The 14,584-nt window shown below is 42.1% G+C and overlaps 1 protein-coding gene across 1 annotated transcript in view; it reads right to left on the reverse strand.

The window, feature by feature from the left end:
• NCAM1 (neural cell adhesion molecule 1) overlaps window positions 1–14,584 on the reverse strand; it is a 65,921-nt gene that overhangs the window by 28,846 nt on the left and 22,491 nt on the right. Inside the window, exons 12-18 of the mRNA XM_019471079.1 lie at window positions 14,299–14,395; window positions 13,340–13,510; window positions 11,977–12,108; window positions 10,707–10,721; window positions 7,815–7,850; window positions 5,437–5,478; window positions 544–546 (exon numbers count right to left, since the gene is read on the reverse strand). Coding sequence (XP_019326624.1) covers window positions 544–546; window positions 5,437–5,478; window positions 7,815–7,850; window positions 10,707–10,721; window positions 11,977–12,108; window positions 13,340–13,510; window positions 14,299–14,395 — 496 coding nt within the window. The remainder of the gene's footprint in view (window positions 1–543; window positions 547–5,436; window positions 5,479–7,814; window positions 7,851–10,706; window positions 10,722–11,976; window positions 12,109–13,339; window positions 13,511–14,298; window positions 14,396–14,584) is intronic.

Here is a 14,584-nt window from a genome sequence, read left to right on the forward strand (position 1 = left end):
AGGGAATTCTGGATCCTGTTGACAGGCTACTAAATATGTATAGTGTGAATGTGTGTGTATATATATATCTCTATATAAACATATACTGTATAAGGTCAAAATGTTGCTAAAGCAACAGGAGATACGGTGCTCACGTTATCTGAGCATCTTACCCACAATCTCCCAACAACTAGCAGTCTGTAGTTGGCACACTCGTACCGTGAAAGGCAAAAGGATTTTTGCCATTGGTGTTAAAGCCAGAGAGAGTTTTAGAGCCTTACTAGGACGCTGACTGTTGGATTCTGATAGTGAAAGAAGCAAATGACTGAGCCACATGATTTTTGTTTTGGGGTTTTTTTGGTTTGGTTTTTTTTTTCCCTTCCAAGTTTTTTCAAGCTCAGTGTGGAAGACTGAAGTTGAGTTCTTCACATGCAGTGGTGAGCGACTTCTCCAAAAGGCTTGTAGAAGGATTTTGGAGTGATGGAATTTGGAGATCCCTGGTCACCGACCAGAGGGGAATCCTCACCCCAAATCTAGGCAACCAATCAGAACAAAATATTTTACCTTCTGTTCACCAGCGTGGACGACATCATCAGCACCATGCAAGCCACATGACAAAGTCACATGATACGCACGCACATGATTGGTTGAAAGGAAAGTGGAGGAGGTCACATGGAAAATACAAAAAAATTAAAAAACTGATGTAAACAATGGGCAAGGGAAAAATCAACAACAGAATTACAGACTAAATAAAATAGAAACAAAATTAAATTAGCCAGTATATATCAGAAACACTGGGGAGACAGTAAAATCGCCTGGAAATATAAGAATATTAAACCATAGAAAGCACTGAGTTATGACCTTGTGAGTGTTAGGCACAGCCGCATCACTGCTTATTAATACCAAGTCAAAGAAGAAAAAAATTATTGTAGAGTGTGCATCAGAACTTGGACAGCCGAAGGAATCCACAAGACTGTCGGATACAAGACTGTTGGAAAGAAAAAGGGAATACATTGTTATTCAGAAACAGTCCAGGCAGCAGAGGTGAAATGGGCAAAATCATAGCCCACACAGTTCAGTGAAGACAAACCTTGGCATTTCATATTGATGTATCCTCCTCTCTGCAGAAAGAAATGTCTTCCTAAATATCAACAACAATAACAACTGAAAAAGAGAAAAAACTACTATGTGTATACATTTCCACGGACGCAGGTTTCGACCAAAGAGCTGCAACCAAAATTTGGTCAGACGGACAGTTATCACTCACAGTGCACAAGCTCCATCCAACACATTCAGCCTGAAGATTCAAAGAATGGCATGAGTCATGTACAATGAATTACACTGTGCAAGGGGTTTTTCTGTCAACGAGGAGAGGAATGAAGTGCTCTGCACTGGAAATGAATTACAAAGATGGCACGAGGAAGACAGCTACTGCTGAAAGAGATGAAAAAGTGCGCAGACTGTATGACAGGGGAATGGAAAAAAAAAAATCATCATTTGTTGGACTGGAGGACACCACTAACTCCATGCTCTATTTCCCTTCCTAAATTACTATCTACTTTATAACTTGCATTTTTCATGATTGTTCCTCTGTCTTACCTTAATGAGGCTACTTCACAGTGCTCTGGTACTTCCCGGTTAATTTGGTGTAACGACAATTAAACCCTTAATCTTTTGGGTGCTTGTATCTTACAAGATTAAGGGCATACCATTACTGGGGAAAGAACCGATGGTACAAGATGTAAAATCAATTTGTTACATCTAAGCTTTCAATCCACTGTCTCTAGTTATAAACATAGACTCATGGAACTCTAGGCAGGTGCATCACGAAGGGGGGAAGTTTAAGAGTTACTGTGAGATTGCCTGGAAAGGCATTCAGTGTCTTCTGCTCATGAGGAAACATATTTCCAAATCCCCAGTAAGCTTAATATAACATGAGATTTAAAAACAGGCAAGAGCGGTTGCCTTTGAGATCACTTCCTCCTGAGAGAAAGCTTTAGTCAAAGATCAAGGGCAAAATTAGCAGTATAAATATAACCAAAAGCTACTTTGCATGAGGCTTCTAAGACACAGAAGACACTTGGAAATACTGTCTTTAGCTTAAAACCTTGAAATTCATCCTATGGTCACAGGTAGAAGTCAGGTAGTCAGAACACTGATTGTCTTGGAGCTGGCAAGGGAACGAGGCGCTGGTACACATAGGCTTCTATTCACAGGCAGTACTTAAGTGAATCTGAAAACACAAGGGCTTTCATAGTCAGCTCTGTCTCTCTCAGGACTACTGGATCAAGGAACCTGATAAAAATGCCTTTTGTAGCTACTGTTATTATCAGGGCTTGTTAAGAGATATGGACCATTGACCAGCTTACTTGCAGATCCTATTTTTTAAAAAGCATGAAAAGGAGAGTTGCAGTTTTGTCTGTTTTGTGAAAATGCTTCTCCCTAATTCCATAGCTAACTAGATCTTAGATTAGAGTTGTCTCTGAACATTAAATTCCTTTGGAGACAGGGACCTCAGCATTGTTTGCCTTGAGGCACTGCAATAGTAGCTCTTGGATTCTGGTTGGACACAGACAGTGGCAAAGAATATACACATCTGTACTTACTTCCTGGTAAATCTGGAATGAGTGAAAGGGAAAGGAAAAAGAAGAGGGAGTCTGAAAGATAAGTGTATTAATGAACAGCTGCTATCAAACTTTCACTTTTTATGTAAATAGGCTTCACACACACACACACACGTCTATCTTATTATAACAAATACTTGGTGGCCAGGCCCTTTTCTTGGGGAAAGAAATTCCAAAGCAAAAAGAATCACCAACTCCTTGGAATGCCCATGTAACGTTTTTCCCAAGACTGCAACCTATTTTGAATTGACTGGATGCACTGTGCAAGATAACACAGATTTTATAGAAAAAACACACTTGGCTTTCCACCTGCATGTCTCTTGCTCAGTGTCCTCCACCTCCCTGATCCTGCAACTTTTGAATCTGTTGGCCAGCATCTAGTAAATATGACAAAGGTTCCTATAGATTCTGGAAAACCAGGAGACTAGATAGAAGAAAGACCCAAATTAGTACCTCAACTGAAAAAAAAAAAAACCAACCCTTTTTCAAGTGACCTCAAACATTTCTAGGCAAAACAGATTCCACAGTGGAGAGAGCTGCAAGAAAAACTTCCTTACTGCCACCGATACAGAACTATTTATCTGAGCAACCTAAGAGGATTAAGTCAAAGGAGATACATGTTCCTAAACCTCTTACATGACTATAGACATCTCCCATATGTTACTGATCACATAAAGTAAAAAACTCACTAAAGTCAGTGAGGAAACTCTCTTCAGCTTCATTGGGTTTCAGTTAGATCCACTTTTCATTTTCCTGACCTCATGATGCTACACAGCAGCTCTCAATTTCTAATTGCTCTTGGTTTCATTCATTTAACCACTGAGGTTAGGTTAGGGTAAAGCACAAGATCATTCAGCAACATCATCGATAATTAAATGATGCAAAGTTATAAGAGCATCTGCCTTGTGCCAATGCCCTTTTACGCTGTTGAATATAGCATATTCATAAGCTGCAGAACAACGTAGCATACAAAACAAATGTGTCTACTATTTGCATAAATTTAATATGTACACAAATGACAATGAGGCAGTGAGAGGTGAGATCTGCTTCTGTTCAGTATAAGAGCCTGAACTTCAGTGTAAGTGAAAATGGAAACTTTTGCCCTTAAAAAACCCAACACCCCCCCCCCCCAAACAACCCCCCCCCCCCGCCAACCAAACAAAAAAAAAGCGTGGAAAATGTTTATCATGAACCAGCTCTTACTATCTTTTCTGGGTAAAAAGACCCATTCTTTTTAAGGAACGAAGAATGTTCTGCAAAACATTAACACAACATTTTCCCTCACAAGTGAAGCTATCTCCTAGCCCCACATACGAACAGCCATAATGGAGTCTCTGCCTCCTAAGAAATAAAATAAAAGATTATTTTAGTAGACCTGCTGGTTGCTACCTTTCCCCTGCCCTTTGTCCTCTCCACCCCACCCTCCAAGTCTGATTTGAATTAAAAGTTCTCTTCAGCAATACAGAACCACTACCACTTCAGATGCATCAGGAATTATCATTTGGCATGTTGTATACATGAAAAATACTGCAAGAAGGAAAGCGTTCGTTGTGGTCACTGGGAGATAAAAGGACATTTCATGCGATGTGTAAGAACATGGAACGTGCCAGTCATAAATGCATTAATACTTTTTTTTTTTTATTCCTTTGACAGTTCTAGACTAGCCATACTATGCTCTCCCTCCATCCCAAACCCCAAAATAAACACATACTTCATGCTTTTAGCATTCTCTGTTTAGAAGTGATGAACCATTTCTAACCCACTACAGGTAGACACACAGGTCTTTATCTTAAAGACCACATTCACAGAAACACATACATTTTATTATTGCAAATCAAAAGAAAAACATTTGGCTTTGTAGAAATGATTAGTTGTTCAAAACACACATATGCACCATGTAAACCTATGTTTTCCTTAAGTGTTTTGTTTTTTTTTTTCCCAGGACTGTTGCAAATATTTGCTTGGCTTTCATATTGGCATGTGATTGGCTGCAAGTCTCCTACAAGTAGGGATTAAAATCACACATTTGATACATCCACTCAGTATCAGGAAGGTGTGTCACTGAACTCTTAACAGCTAGTCTAAACCAGATGTTTCAAAATGGTTCTTTTACGTACAAATCAACTAATGCAAGTTTTAGCTGTTTTTCCTTAGACTACTCCAATCCAGCATGGAAGCATCTGCTCACCTGACTCAGTCTCACTAGGAATGGCTGTCTAACCAACAAGGTACCGAGCAAGAACTGAGGGGAATCTGAATCCAATTCCCATTTTGGATATGGACTTCTTGTGAAGTCTTAGACCCTTTTTAATGCAGGCAGGGCATCAGTGGTAAGATGGGGCAATGCTCCCTCTTCCCCCAATCCTCTCTCCTGTAAGATATTCTACCTCTTCATTTGCATCTTCTTTCAACATCCAACATCCATAGTTGTAATATCAACTGTATCTCCCTAAATTCACAGAAAATAGAGCAAGGCAGGGTAGCAAGAAGATTATTTAGCCCACATCCCTTCTGCAAAGGCAGCTTTAAACATCCCTTTTGGAAATGATTATTCAAATTTCTTTTTTTTCCCCTCTTTCTTCCCCTCCATGTTTCTTCTAAATCTTATATTTCCATTTTTTACCGCATGCTTGGTAGGACGACAGGAAGAGGAGGAAGAGTGGTATCATGCTGGGTTCTTAACAGCTACATGCTCACACGACATATTAATGCCAGATAGTTGGTTAACAGACATCAAAATAATGCGGTATAGCACTTTAATTCCCTTGATAGAAGGGCTACAGCATAACAAATAGCACTCCGAACCGAAGGGGAGCAGTTCCCATCTACTCACTTGGTGGCTCTGAGCTTTCAGATTCAGCAAGAGGCTGAGTTGCTATGGAAACATGAAGGACAGATAGGACATGTAAAGGTGAAGCATACCATGTAAATAAGTTATAAGAGGCAGGGGCAGGTGTGATAGAAAGGAAAGAGAGGAAGTCTAATGAGGGGAGAGTGAGAATGATACTGAATCCTTACGACAGATGTGTATTACCTGAAGAGGCTGCAAAAATTGTGCTCTGCTGCTGCTGTTTTCCAACCCCTCTCCACAGGGAGAGTTGTGCTGCCAGATGCAGGCCCCTCCACGTGAAAGGGAAGCCAGCCTACACTGCATGGTTCCTCAGCAAGCTACGGCTCCAAGGGTCCCTGCTGATGCCTTTTCATCCTAAAAAGTTTTGAAGCTCTGAATCCAATTTCAGAGACAGCTACAGCATTTTTGCCTACTTCTGGCCCAAATAACAACTTAGGTTTACATGTTGCTAGCCCATTAAGTACTGGAATTTCTGGGTGGCCCTCTAGAGCAGCACCCCACTGCTAGCTTTTGCCCAACAAGGAGCAAGGACTAAAGAGAACTTTACCCTCCTAATGCACTGTTCTTTCTCACCTCCATGCACTAGGGCCAGGGTACAGGCAGAGAGGAGGAAAAAAGATCTAACAGTCCAACAAGGCGTGAACACCCTTGAGAAATAAGACAGTTTTGAGAGAAGCTGACAGACTGAAATCCCCTTGGGAATGCTGCTAAGCACTCCGCTCCCAAGAGCAAAGACAGACTGTACAAGCACTGAATACAAGGATTACCAGGACAGTAAGACAAAGAAGAATATGTCTACTTCCAAAAGTCATGGGAAGAATGACTTCCTCATGAGCTGCGAGTGATTTCTCTATATATTCTATACAACATCTTTAAAAACAAAAGAATTGTCACCGTCATGTCTTCTGTCATGTTCTTCATGTTCCCTCTTCAAGAGAACTACAGCTACAGAGGGGTAAATCAGACATCTTGAGAGGCTGGAGAGCAGCCTCACAGAAAGAGATCTGGGAGTTTGGGTTGATGGCAAGTTGAATATGAGTCAACAGTGTGCCCTGGCAGCCAAAAGGGCCAACTGTGTCCTGGGGTGCATTAAGCACAGCATTGCTAGCTGGTCGAGAGGGGAGATTGTCCCACTCTACACTGCACTGGGTGGCCCCACCTCAAGTACTGTGTGCAGTTTTGGGTGCCTCAATATAAGAAGGACATCAAACTATTAAAGTGTGTCCAGAGGAGGGAGACCAAGATGGTGAAAGGTCTCGAGGGCAAGACTTACGAGGAGCGGCTGAGGTCACTGGGTTTGTTTAGCTTGGAGAAGAGAAGGCTGAGGGGTGCCCTCATCACAGTTTACACCTTTCTCAAGGGGGGCAGCGGAAGGGGAGGTGCTGATCTCCTCTCTCTGGTGACCAGCAATAGGACACGAGGAAATGGAATGAAGCTGCATTAGGGGAAGTTCAGATTGGACATTAGGAAAAGGTCCTTTACCGAGAGGCTGGTCGGCCACTGGAACAGGCTCCCCAGGGAAGTGGTCACAGCACCAAGCCTGTCAGAGTTCAAGGAGCATCTGGATGACGCTCTTAGTCATATGGTTTAGTTTTAGGTAGTCGTGTGAGGAACAGGGAGTTGGACTTGATAATCCTTATGGGTCCCTTCCAACTTGAGATATTCTATGATTCTACGGATTCCTTTTCCTCCCAAGGTGGTATCGGTGCTGCTGGTGTGAGGGGAGAACAGAATAGACCCTCGTGCGGTTTGCAGCCTAAATCTGATTATGCAGATTTAAAAAAATGATGAAGCAGGATATAAAGAAATTAGTTTTCTTCCACAGCTCCAGAAAGTGTCTTAGTAACAGGCTTAGGGAAGCACAAGCCATACCCTGCTGATCACTTGAGTATCTTCTGCTCTATTTAGCTGAGAAACTAAACTCTTAATTTGCTGTGCTAAGTTGATTTCAGGAAATTTAGCTTCACACCACAAAAGCTGAGCATATCCCATAAGACATCCCCAAGAATGGAACACAAACTGATCAGAAATCTTAATGGCAAAGGCCAGTGACAACAACCAGCTTTCACATGGGCAGGGTTTCATTCTACATCTTTCTCTTGCTCTCTCTCCTTCCATGAGTCCAGCATACCTGGGAGCTGTCTGTGGCTTTTCTCTGTCCTGGAAATCAAACTTATGCTTATCTGTAGTTCCTCTACCTGAAGATTCAGTTTTCACTCAGGGAAAGAAAAATAAAAATATGTATCTACAGAAAAGAAGGAAAACACCCAACGATGTTAGGCACACTGCACCACACGCAGTGAGGAGATGCATGCAGAGCAAAGTGGAACAAAGATAACAGCCTCTTCTACCATACTCACTCTCTGTTAAACGGGAGGTGGGTGCAGCAGTACTTGCTAAAGAAAGAGAAAGGAAGGTGAGAAGGGGAGTTGATTCCTATTAAATGCTGCCAGAAGATGGAAAACTAAAAAACAAATTGGTAAGATTTTGTCAGATCAAGCCTCTCTGGACATAGAGCACAAGCAAAGTAAGCGCACTTTGGCAGATGTGCATTTTGGATCCTCTGTGAGTTCTTGCTTTAAACCAACTTTCTTGTAACACAGGATCACTGAACACACACCACTGTTCACCAATGTTCCCAGGAGTTCAAACCAATGCCATTTAAGGCTAGCAGAGATGCTGGCCAGCACTGTGTGTATGGCAGCAAAACACAGCCTACATGAACACTGTTTTGGTGAAGGCCATTGCTAACTATCCTATTGCCATCTTAGGACCAGGTGGAATTTGGGGATTATTTTAGTGTTGTTTTGTTGGTTTGGTTTTTTTACATTAAGATATTTTGATATCAAAACCAAACACCATACACACACTCTCATGGTTTAACACACGTTTGGGTCCCACCTGCACAACAGCAAGAAACAGCTGGGGCTCAAAAAGAAACCGTTCACAAGGTCTGTATGCAGCCTTTGTTTGTCCTCAGATTTATAAGGAAAAGGAAATGCAGAAAAAGAGCGAATTGTTGGGATGAAAATACAAACCCAGGTCAAGTTAGACAGATATCCTCCCAACCCCACAACTCTCATCTATGCTAGTATAGTACATCATTATCACTAATTACTTGGGCCTTCATGTGCCTCTAAGAAAGAAACTACTTTTTGCTTATTGAGGAAAATTAAAAAAATCAAAATAACTATGGACATATCTCAGCAGGCATTAAAAAATGGTGTCAGCTTTTACAGTCAAGTAGAAACTTTAAATAATAGGGCAAGGAAAACTAGTTGCTTTGGCTAGTCTGAAAATACAGCCTTGGTTGGTTTCAAAACACAGTTTTTGCATTCTTTCCTGTAAAACTTCTGAAACATTTTTGTGATCTTCAAATCACACCAGACTAATGGACACCCAACTTTTTCCTGATTTTGACTTTGTCCACAAACAGGTAATATTGTGTGACTGGAATTCCAGCACAGATGAAAAACAGCATTTCTGTTGTGCCAACAATCTCTTCACCATTGCTGCAACCCAGTTCATGATTTGAGATGGGCTTTGAGAACCCCAGAGAGCAGAGAAAGAATTAAGAGAACCAAATGCTCTGAAGGATCACAGCTGCAAGGCATAAATGTGCTTGAAAGAGCATCAGCAGAATTTAATTTGTAAATGAAAAAAATGTTATAGGCCACAAAGAAGGAAAAAAAAGAAATGGAACTTACCCTAAAAGGGAGCAGAGTTAGGGACTACAGACCGATCGATAGCCAATTGCCACATTAAAAATAAAGCAAAAAACTCTACTACAAGCGTGATTTTATGTTCTTCAAAGCCACGTACCTGTACCCAGGTGATGAATATGAGGCTTGGCAGACAGATCTGTCCATGTGGCTGAAACAAAGCTTTTAATGTTCTTTTTCCTCTCTTCTTAATTGGATCTTTTCCCTTTTCCTGTGGTACTGATCTGCACAGAGACTGAATACCTAAGCCCTTACCTCCCTTGTGTATCGTTGACTACGTCCAATTCAGAAGGGCCTACCAAATCATTTGCCTGATAGTTATAATACTAACCATGATTAACTTCATATAAGGGATATATTGCTTCTACCGAAATTAACAGGCTTGAAACAATTTTAGGCAACGGACTGCACATATGTTCTGGAAACATGTCTCCCAGTTGACTCTAACTACTGCAAATTGCAATTCTGTCTATCCAACTGTCCATTCATTCATCCACCTTGATTACCAATCCATTCATCCTGTTAGTGGTCCACGAAGACCAAGCTTTTGTATAATACAATCTCTAAGGAAAAATAGCACAAGCATGATTCAAATCCTGTAATTAGGGTAAAAAAAATTCATCTTTCTTTTTTTACTTCAGCTTCAGCAATCTCAAAGAATGCGGCAGCAGCTTCATAAAGCTTACCCATGCAATCTTGGGAATAACAACAGTTCACCACAAGGACACATACTTTAATAAACAGAATGCTCACTTAGATAAAGAGGTTTCTTTTAGCTGCCATTGATTAACTCCGATTTGAAAGGCACAAAGCTATGGAGCATACAATGTTTCACTGAACCCAACTGACAAACATATCCATCAAATCTCTCTAACTCATTTTGCATTGGGAAGAGGGAAACATGCATTTTTTATTTAGTATGAGGTTTATTTATTTATTTGAGTATACAATCTACACAAGTGCTGGAAGACTGTCCAAACACTGCTAATGGTAAAAAGTATTAGTGAGAAGAGGCAAAAAATGTGAATTTTTTTCCTGGAGTTTTTGTTTTCAAAATTGTGAAGATATTCAAAATTATGAAGTTTTTGGTTGGCTCTTAATTGGTCTAAACCAGATCTTCAATTTAGCTAAAACTTTCTCCTGTTTTTTTTTTCCTGAATTATATACATTTCATTAAAATTTGAAAATTTTTAATCGATTCATAAACATGAAGCCTTCTGCTACTCCACTCCATAATCAACAAGCTAACTATTATTAGTAGACAATCACTAAATCAAATATTTGAATTGCATGCTTTACAATAAAGACAAAGATGTTAACCCCTAATTCTGTTCTAAAAAGAGCAGTATTACCCATAGTAGGATGACTATTTTAGTGTCAGTCTTGTTAGGTAACGGACAGTACCAGTTACTGCATTTCTAAAGACCCTGAGAGGAAAAAGGTACTAGATTAAAAGCTAATGTTATGTATGTTAGAGGAACACTCTAGGAACATAAAAAGAGAGTGAAAGAAATGCAGAGAGGCACTTACGTGAGTGAGGGATGCCTGCAGTTTTTCCATGGATGGAACACAGACAAAAAGAAAAGACGAAGATAGAAAAAAAAAATGTAGAAGAGGTGAGAAGAGGAGATAGAGAACATGGAGCTGGAAAATCAAAATACCACCAGCTGTCTCAAATCCAACCCTAGGGAGTGGGGTAGGTTACAGGAGTTATCACAACAGACTAGACGTCAATTGTGAGGGCTGGCTTACTGCACAGAGCCTGGGATTTCCAAGCAACAAGGCATGTATACTGTCCCATACTGCTCAGCAATTCTGGTGAGGCAGAAGCTGGCAGACAAAATCAAGACCATGCACTGCCTCAAAGCATGCACATACATGGGCTAGGAATATTGCTAGCTCTGTATTCAGGAGAAGGTCCTGCACAGTGGTTTCAGAAGAGCTATGAAATAGGTACACAAGTATGGGTGTGATGTTGGGAAGAAGAATAGGCTGTAGATCTAAATGCAAGGGGAATGGGAAAGAAGAACCCCAGGAGTTGTGGGCAGCTGAATACAGATCTTAATACTTGGATGAGGCTGTGTAGAAGGATAACAGACCACCGCTCCCCTGCCTGCTTTTGTCACATCTCCCCTAGCCACTCTACACCTTTTTTCCCCTCCTTCTCTCCTTCCTGTCTTGAATAACACTCTGGTTTTTAATTCTTGCCTCTTTTGTTCCTGGTTGAAACAGGAGGGAAAGTGTTAGGTCACAGCAGAGCATCCTGCCATTGGAGTGGAAGATTACCCAAGTACAGCAGACAAGAGCCTGTGGAAAATCACGTTACGTGCTGCATGGGTATCTTAAATCAGTGATTTGCAGAAAAGAGAAATCCCTCTCCCTCCCTCTCCTTCCACAGTTCATGGCCAGTCCTATGCCGAATCTCTTAATTCCTGATTTGCAAAAAAGCCTGCTTTGCGACAATGACATTACATTCTCTATGACCAATGCCCTTCTCAACTCGCTGCTTTTTATTATTAAAACTCTCCATTGCACAGCCCCTTCTCTTTGACAATACAAAGTTTATACTAGTAACCCAGGGCACAAACTAGTGCAAATAAAATAGTTCCTCTGCCTTCTACCTTCTAAGAATTTTTTTCATTAGTAATGAAATTCACTACAACCAAAAAGCACAACAAAAACAAAGGGTGCAGCAAGGTCTGCAAGAGAACAAGGTGTCATCCATGCATGACAGAGATTCCCTGGAAAGATGCAAGGAAAGAGAACCAGAGAAGCAGCGGGAGGTCTCAGTTTTACTTACGAACTGGTTGTGTCTTGAAGTCGGATGGCAGGCTAATCTCACCCACACCCTTGCCATTGACCGCAGACAGTCTCACAGAGTAGGTTGTTTCAGGTTTCAGGCCAGTGATAGTGATCATGCCCTCCACATTTGCTGTTGCAGAAACAAGGGAGGAAAAGCAAAGAAAGGCTCAGGCTTTAAGTCAACAATAAATGCCATGTTTCTACTGTATACTTTTGCCACGCTCACCCCATGTAACAGAGCCCTCTTCTGGGCCCAGCCTCACATAAACAGTGCAGGCAAAGAGAAAGGTCAGAGCTACCACCTCTGTATCAACCAGCCGATTAGAGAGGTGTATGGCCACAGCCTTTCTAGAGGGGATGTAGCAGCGTTCGTGGTAGACACCAGAGGACATCAGCCCTTGGCCTGTGCCAAGGAACTCCCTGAATAATGCTCTTCAAGACCACTGTCATGTGGGGCTCTGACTGTAGTAGACAGACCACCTAGAACTGCTCATCTGTTGGGCTGCATGATCCAACTGAAAGCAGAGCCCTTAGTAGGAGAAACCCATTGCTCTCCTTTAACAATCTATAGGGTCAGACACAATGTAAGAGATGGAAAGAACCTGCTGTGGGGTCACTGTGATATGAAGAAAGAAATAAGCTCTGTATTTCCTGCACAGACACAAAGGGAGAAATAAGAAAAATAAACCTGACTCTAACTATGATCACATCACTCCAGTGGGGACCTAAAAGAAGAATTTCAGTTCCAGCCAGGACTGGCAGTGGAAGACTCAGCTCTGAAATAGAACTGTCCTCTTCACAGTCCTCCCAAATCAAAATTCCTTTAGTTTACTAGATTTAAGCAGCGTGTATTCCTACAGATTGCTATAACAAGACAGGGTGTGATGGGAGTTAAACTTGCTTCTGGAATAGGAGGGTTTATGTTCCAAGGGGAACAGAAGGGTAACTAAAGGGGCTGACAGACAAGGCTTGAAAAGCCTTCTGTAGGAAGCACACAGTCACTCCCCAGTCAGCAAGTGAAGCCTCATTCGATACCAGGCACAGGGTTTTTCACCTTATTCACACAGGATGGTGCAAACAAGGAAGGGATACAGAGATGAACATCGTGCTATAACACACACTCTGTAGGTGGAGAAGGCTGGTGCCCTGTCACGTACGTAGAGCTATCAGCACAGCAGGGCCCTCGTTTCCAACTGAAAATTCAAGGTGTCACTGCAAAGCAAATGTTTAAGAACTTGTCTGGGGCCTTAATATAGGAGCTGAAATTGCAAAGCTATGGAACCCTCCACTCTGGCTTTCCCCTAAAGGAAAGTCTTTTGAGACGCAGGTGGGGGAGGTAACATCTTGTTTTATCATCCTACCTTCTTTTGCATCATACAACATCGAATGCCATTCTCCCTCGCCCAGTGCCCTCCACTCTGCTTTGTACTTGAGGATGGGCACCCCGCCGGTAGCTTCAGGCTCATCAAACTCCACCTGGGCAGTACTGGAATAGGGCTCCACTCTGTCAATGGAAGGAGAGGACGGAGTATCTGGGGGAGGAAGGGAAAACAACCAGTGATACAGAAGACAGTGGGAAACAAGCTCCTGTGGCAAAGAAAACAGAAAACTGGGAATATCAAACATACCCTTGTCGTGGTTTTACAAAGGAGAGGAGAAGGGTAGGCCTGAGCCTCCCCTCAGGAGGGTAAGGCTGTTAAGAGGGCTTTTAAGAATGCTAATTAGACAGTGCAGAGACCTTCATCTTGTCTCTCCTCCAAGAGACTGGAGACTTACAGTACCTTCTTCAAAAGAGGACAACCAGAGTAGAGTAGCAAGAGCATCCTGGATGCTATTCTGTCCCTACAGTCTCTTCCATAGGGCACTCCAATACATAGCCTGACCATTCCTAAATCTGTCTCTATGGCAGCCCTGAAAGGACACCAGAGGCCCTTCCAGTCTGTCATGCAGTCAGACATTGGGCCTCTTTGGTTGGTACATAGTGCTCTGAGGTTTCTGTCTTGCACTACCTGTACTATTAGGAATATTTTGCTGTTTTTGAGAAGCACACATGCATGCATACACACATATGCAATGTCTGTCAAAGTGTACTGGAAGCACAGAAAAGAATGAGATCCTTCAGAAACAAGGAAACAGAGATACTTAGGATTTTGTTATCTACAGCCCATCCCAACGCAAAAATCTATGAACAGTCTCTCTGAAAGTAGAAGCTGGCTCTCCCGCTACCCCACCAACACAAACTAGAAAAGAACCGTCACTCTGTCACCTCAGCTCAAGGGCTGCATATGCATTTCCTTATCTCCCTGCCTGGGATGCTCACCTGCCTGCACAAGAATGAACTCTGAGGACTCCTGGCCAATGCGGTTCACAGCAGTGCAGTTATAGTTCCCAAAGTCATTTTCAGAGTCTGGTGTCACCTGTGGAAGGAATGAAGGCTCATGCTCGGATCAGAAAACCCTTTTCACTCTGTGAATGCACTCTGTATTTTGCTGGGGAGAGAAGCCACAATAAAAGTACACGTGCTAACACTGACGGCTGTCCACAGAGGGGAGAATTGCAGCGGGCAGAAAGTCAAAGGCAAGGAGGGGGTGGTGTCTTCTATTACC

This window comes from Aptenodytes forsteri, unplaced genomic scaffold, assembly GCF_000699145.1.
Source record: "Aptenodytes forsteri isolate BGI_AS27 unplaced genomic scaffold, ASM69914v1 Scaffold715, whole genome shotgun sequence".
In the NCBI taxonomy this organism is placed as follows: Eukaryota; Metazoa; Chordata; class Aves; order Sphenisciformes; family Spheniscidae; genus Aptenodytes; species Aptenodytes forsteri.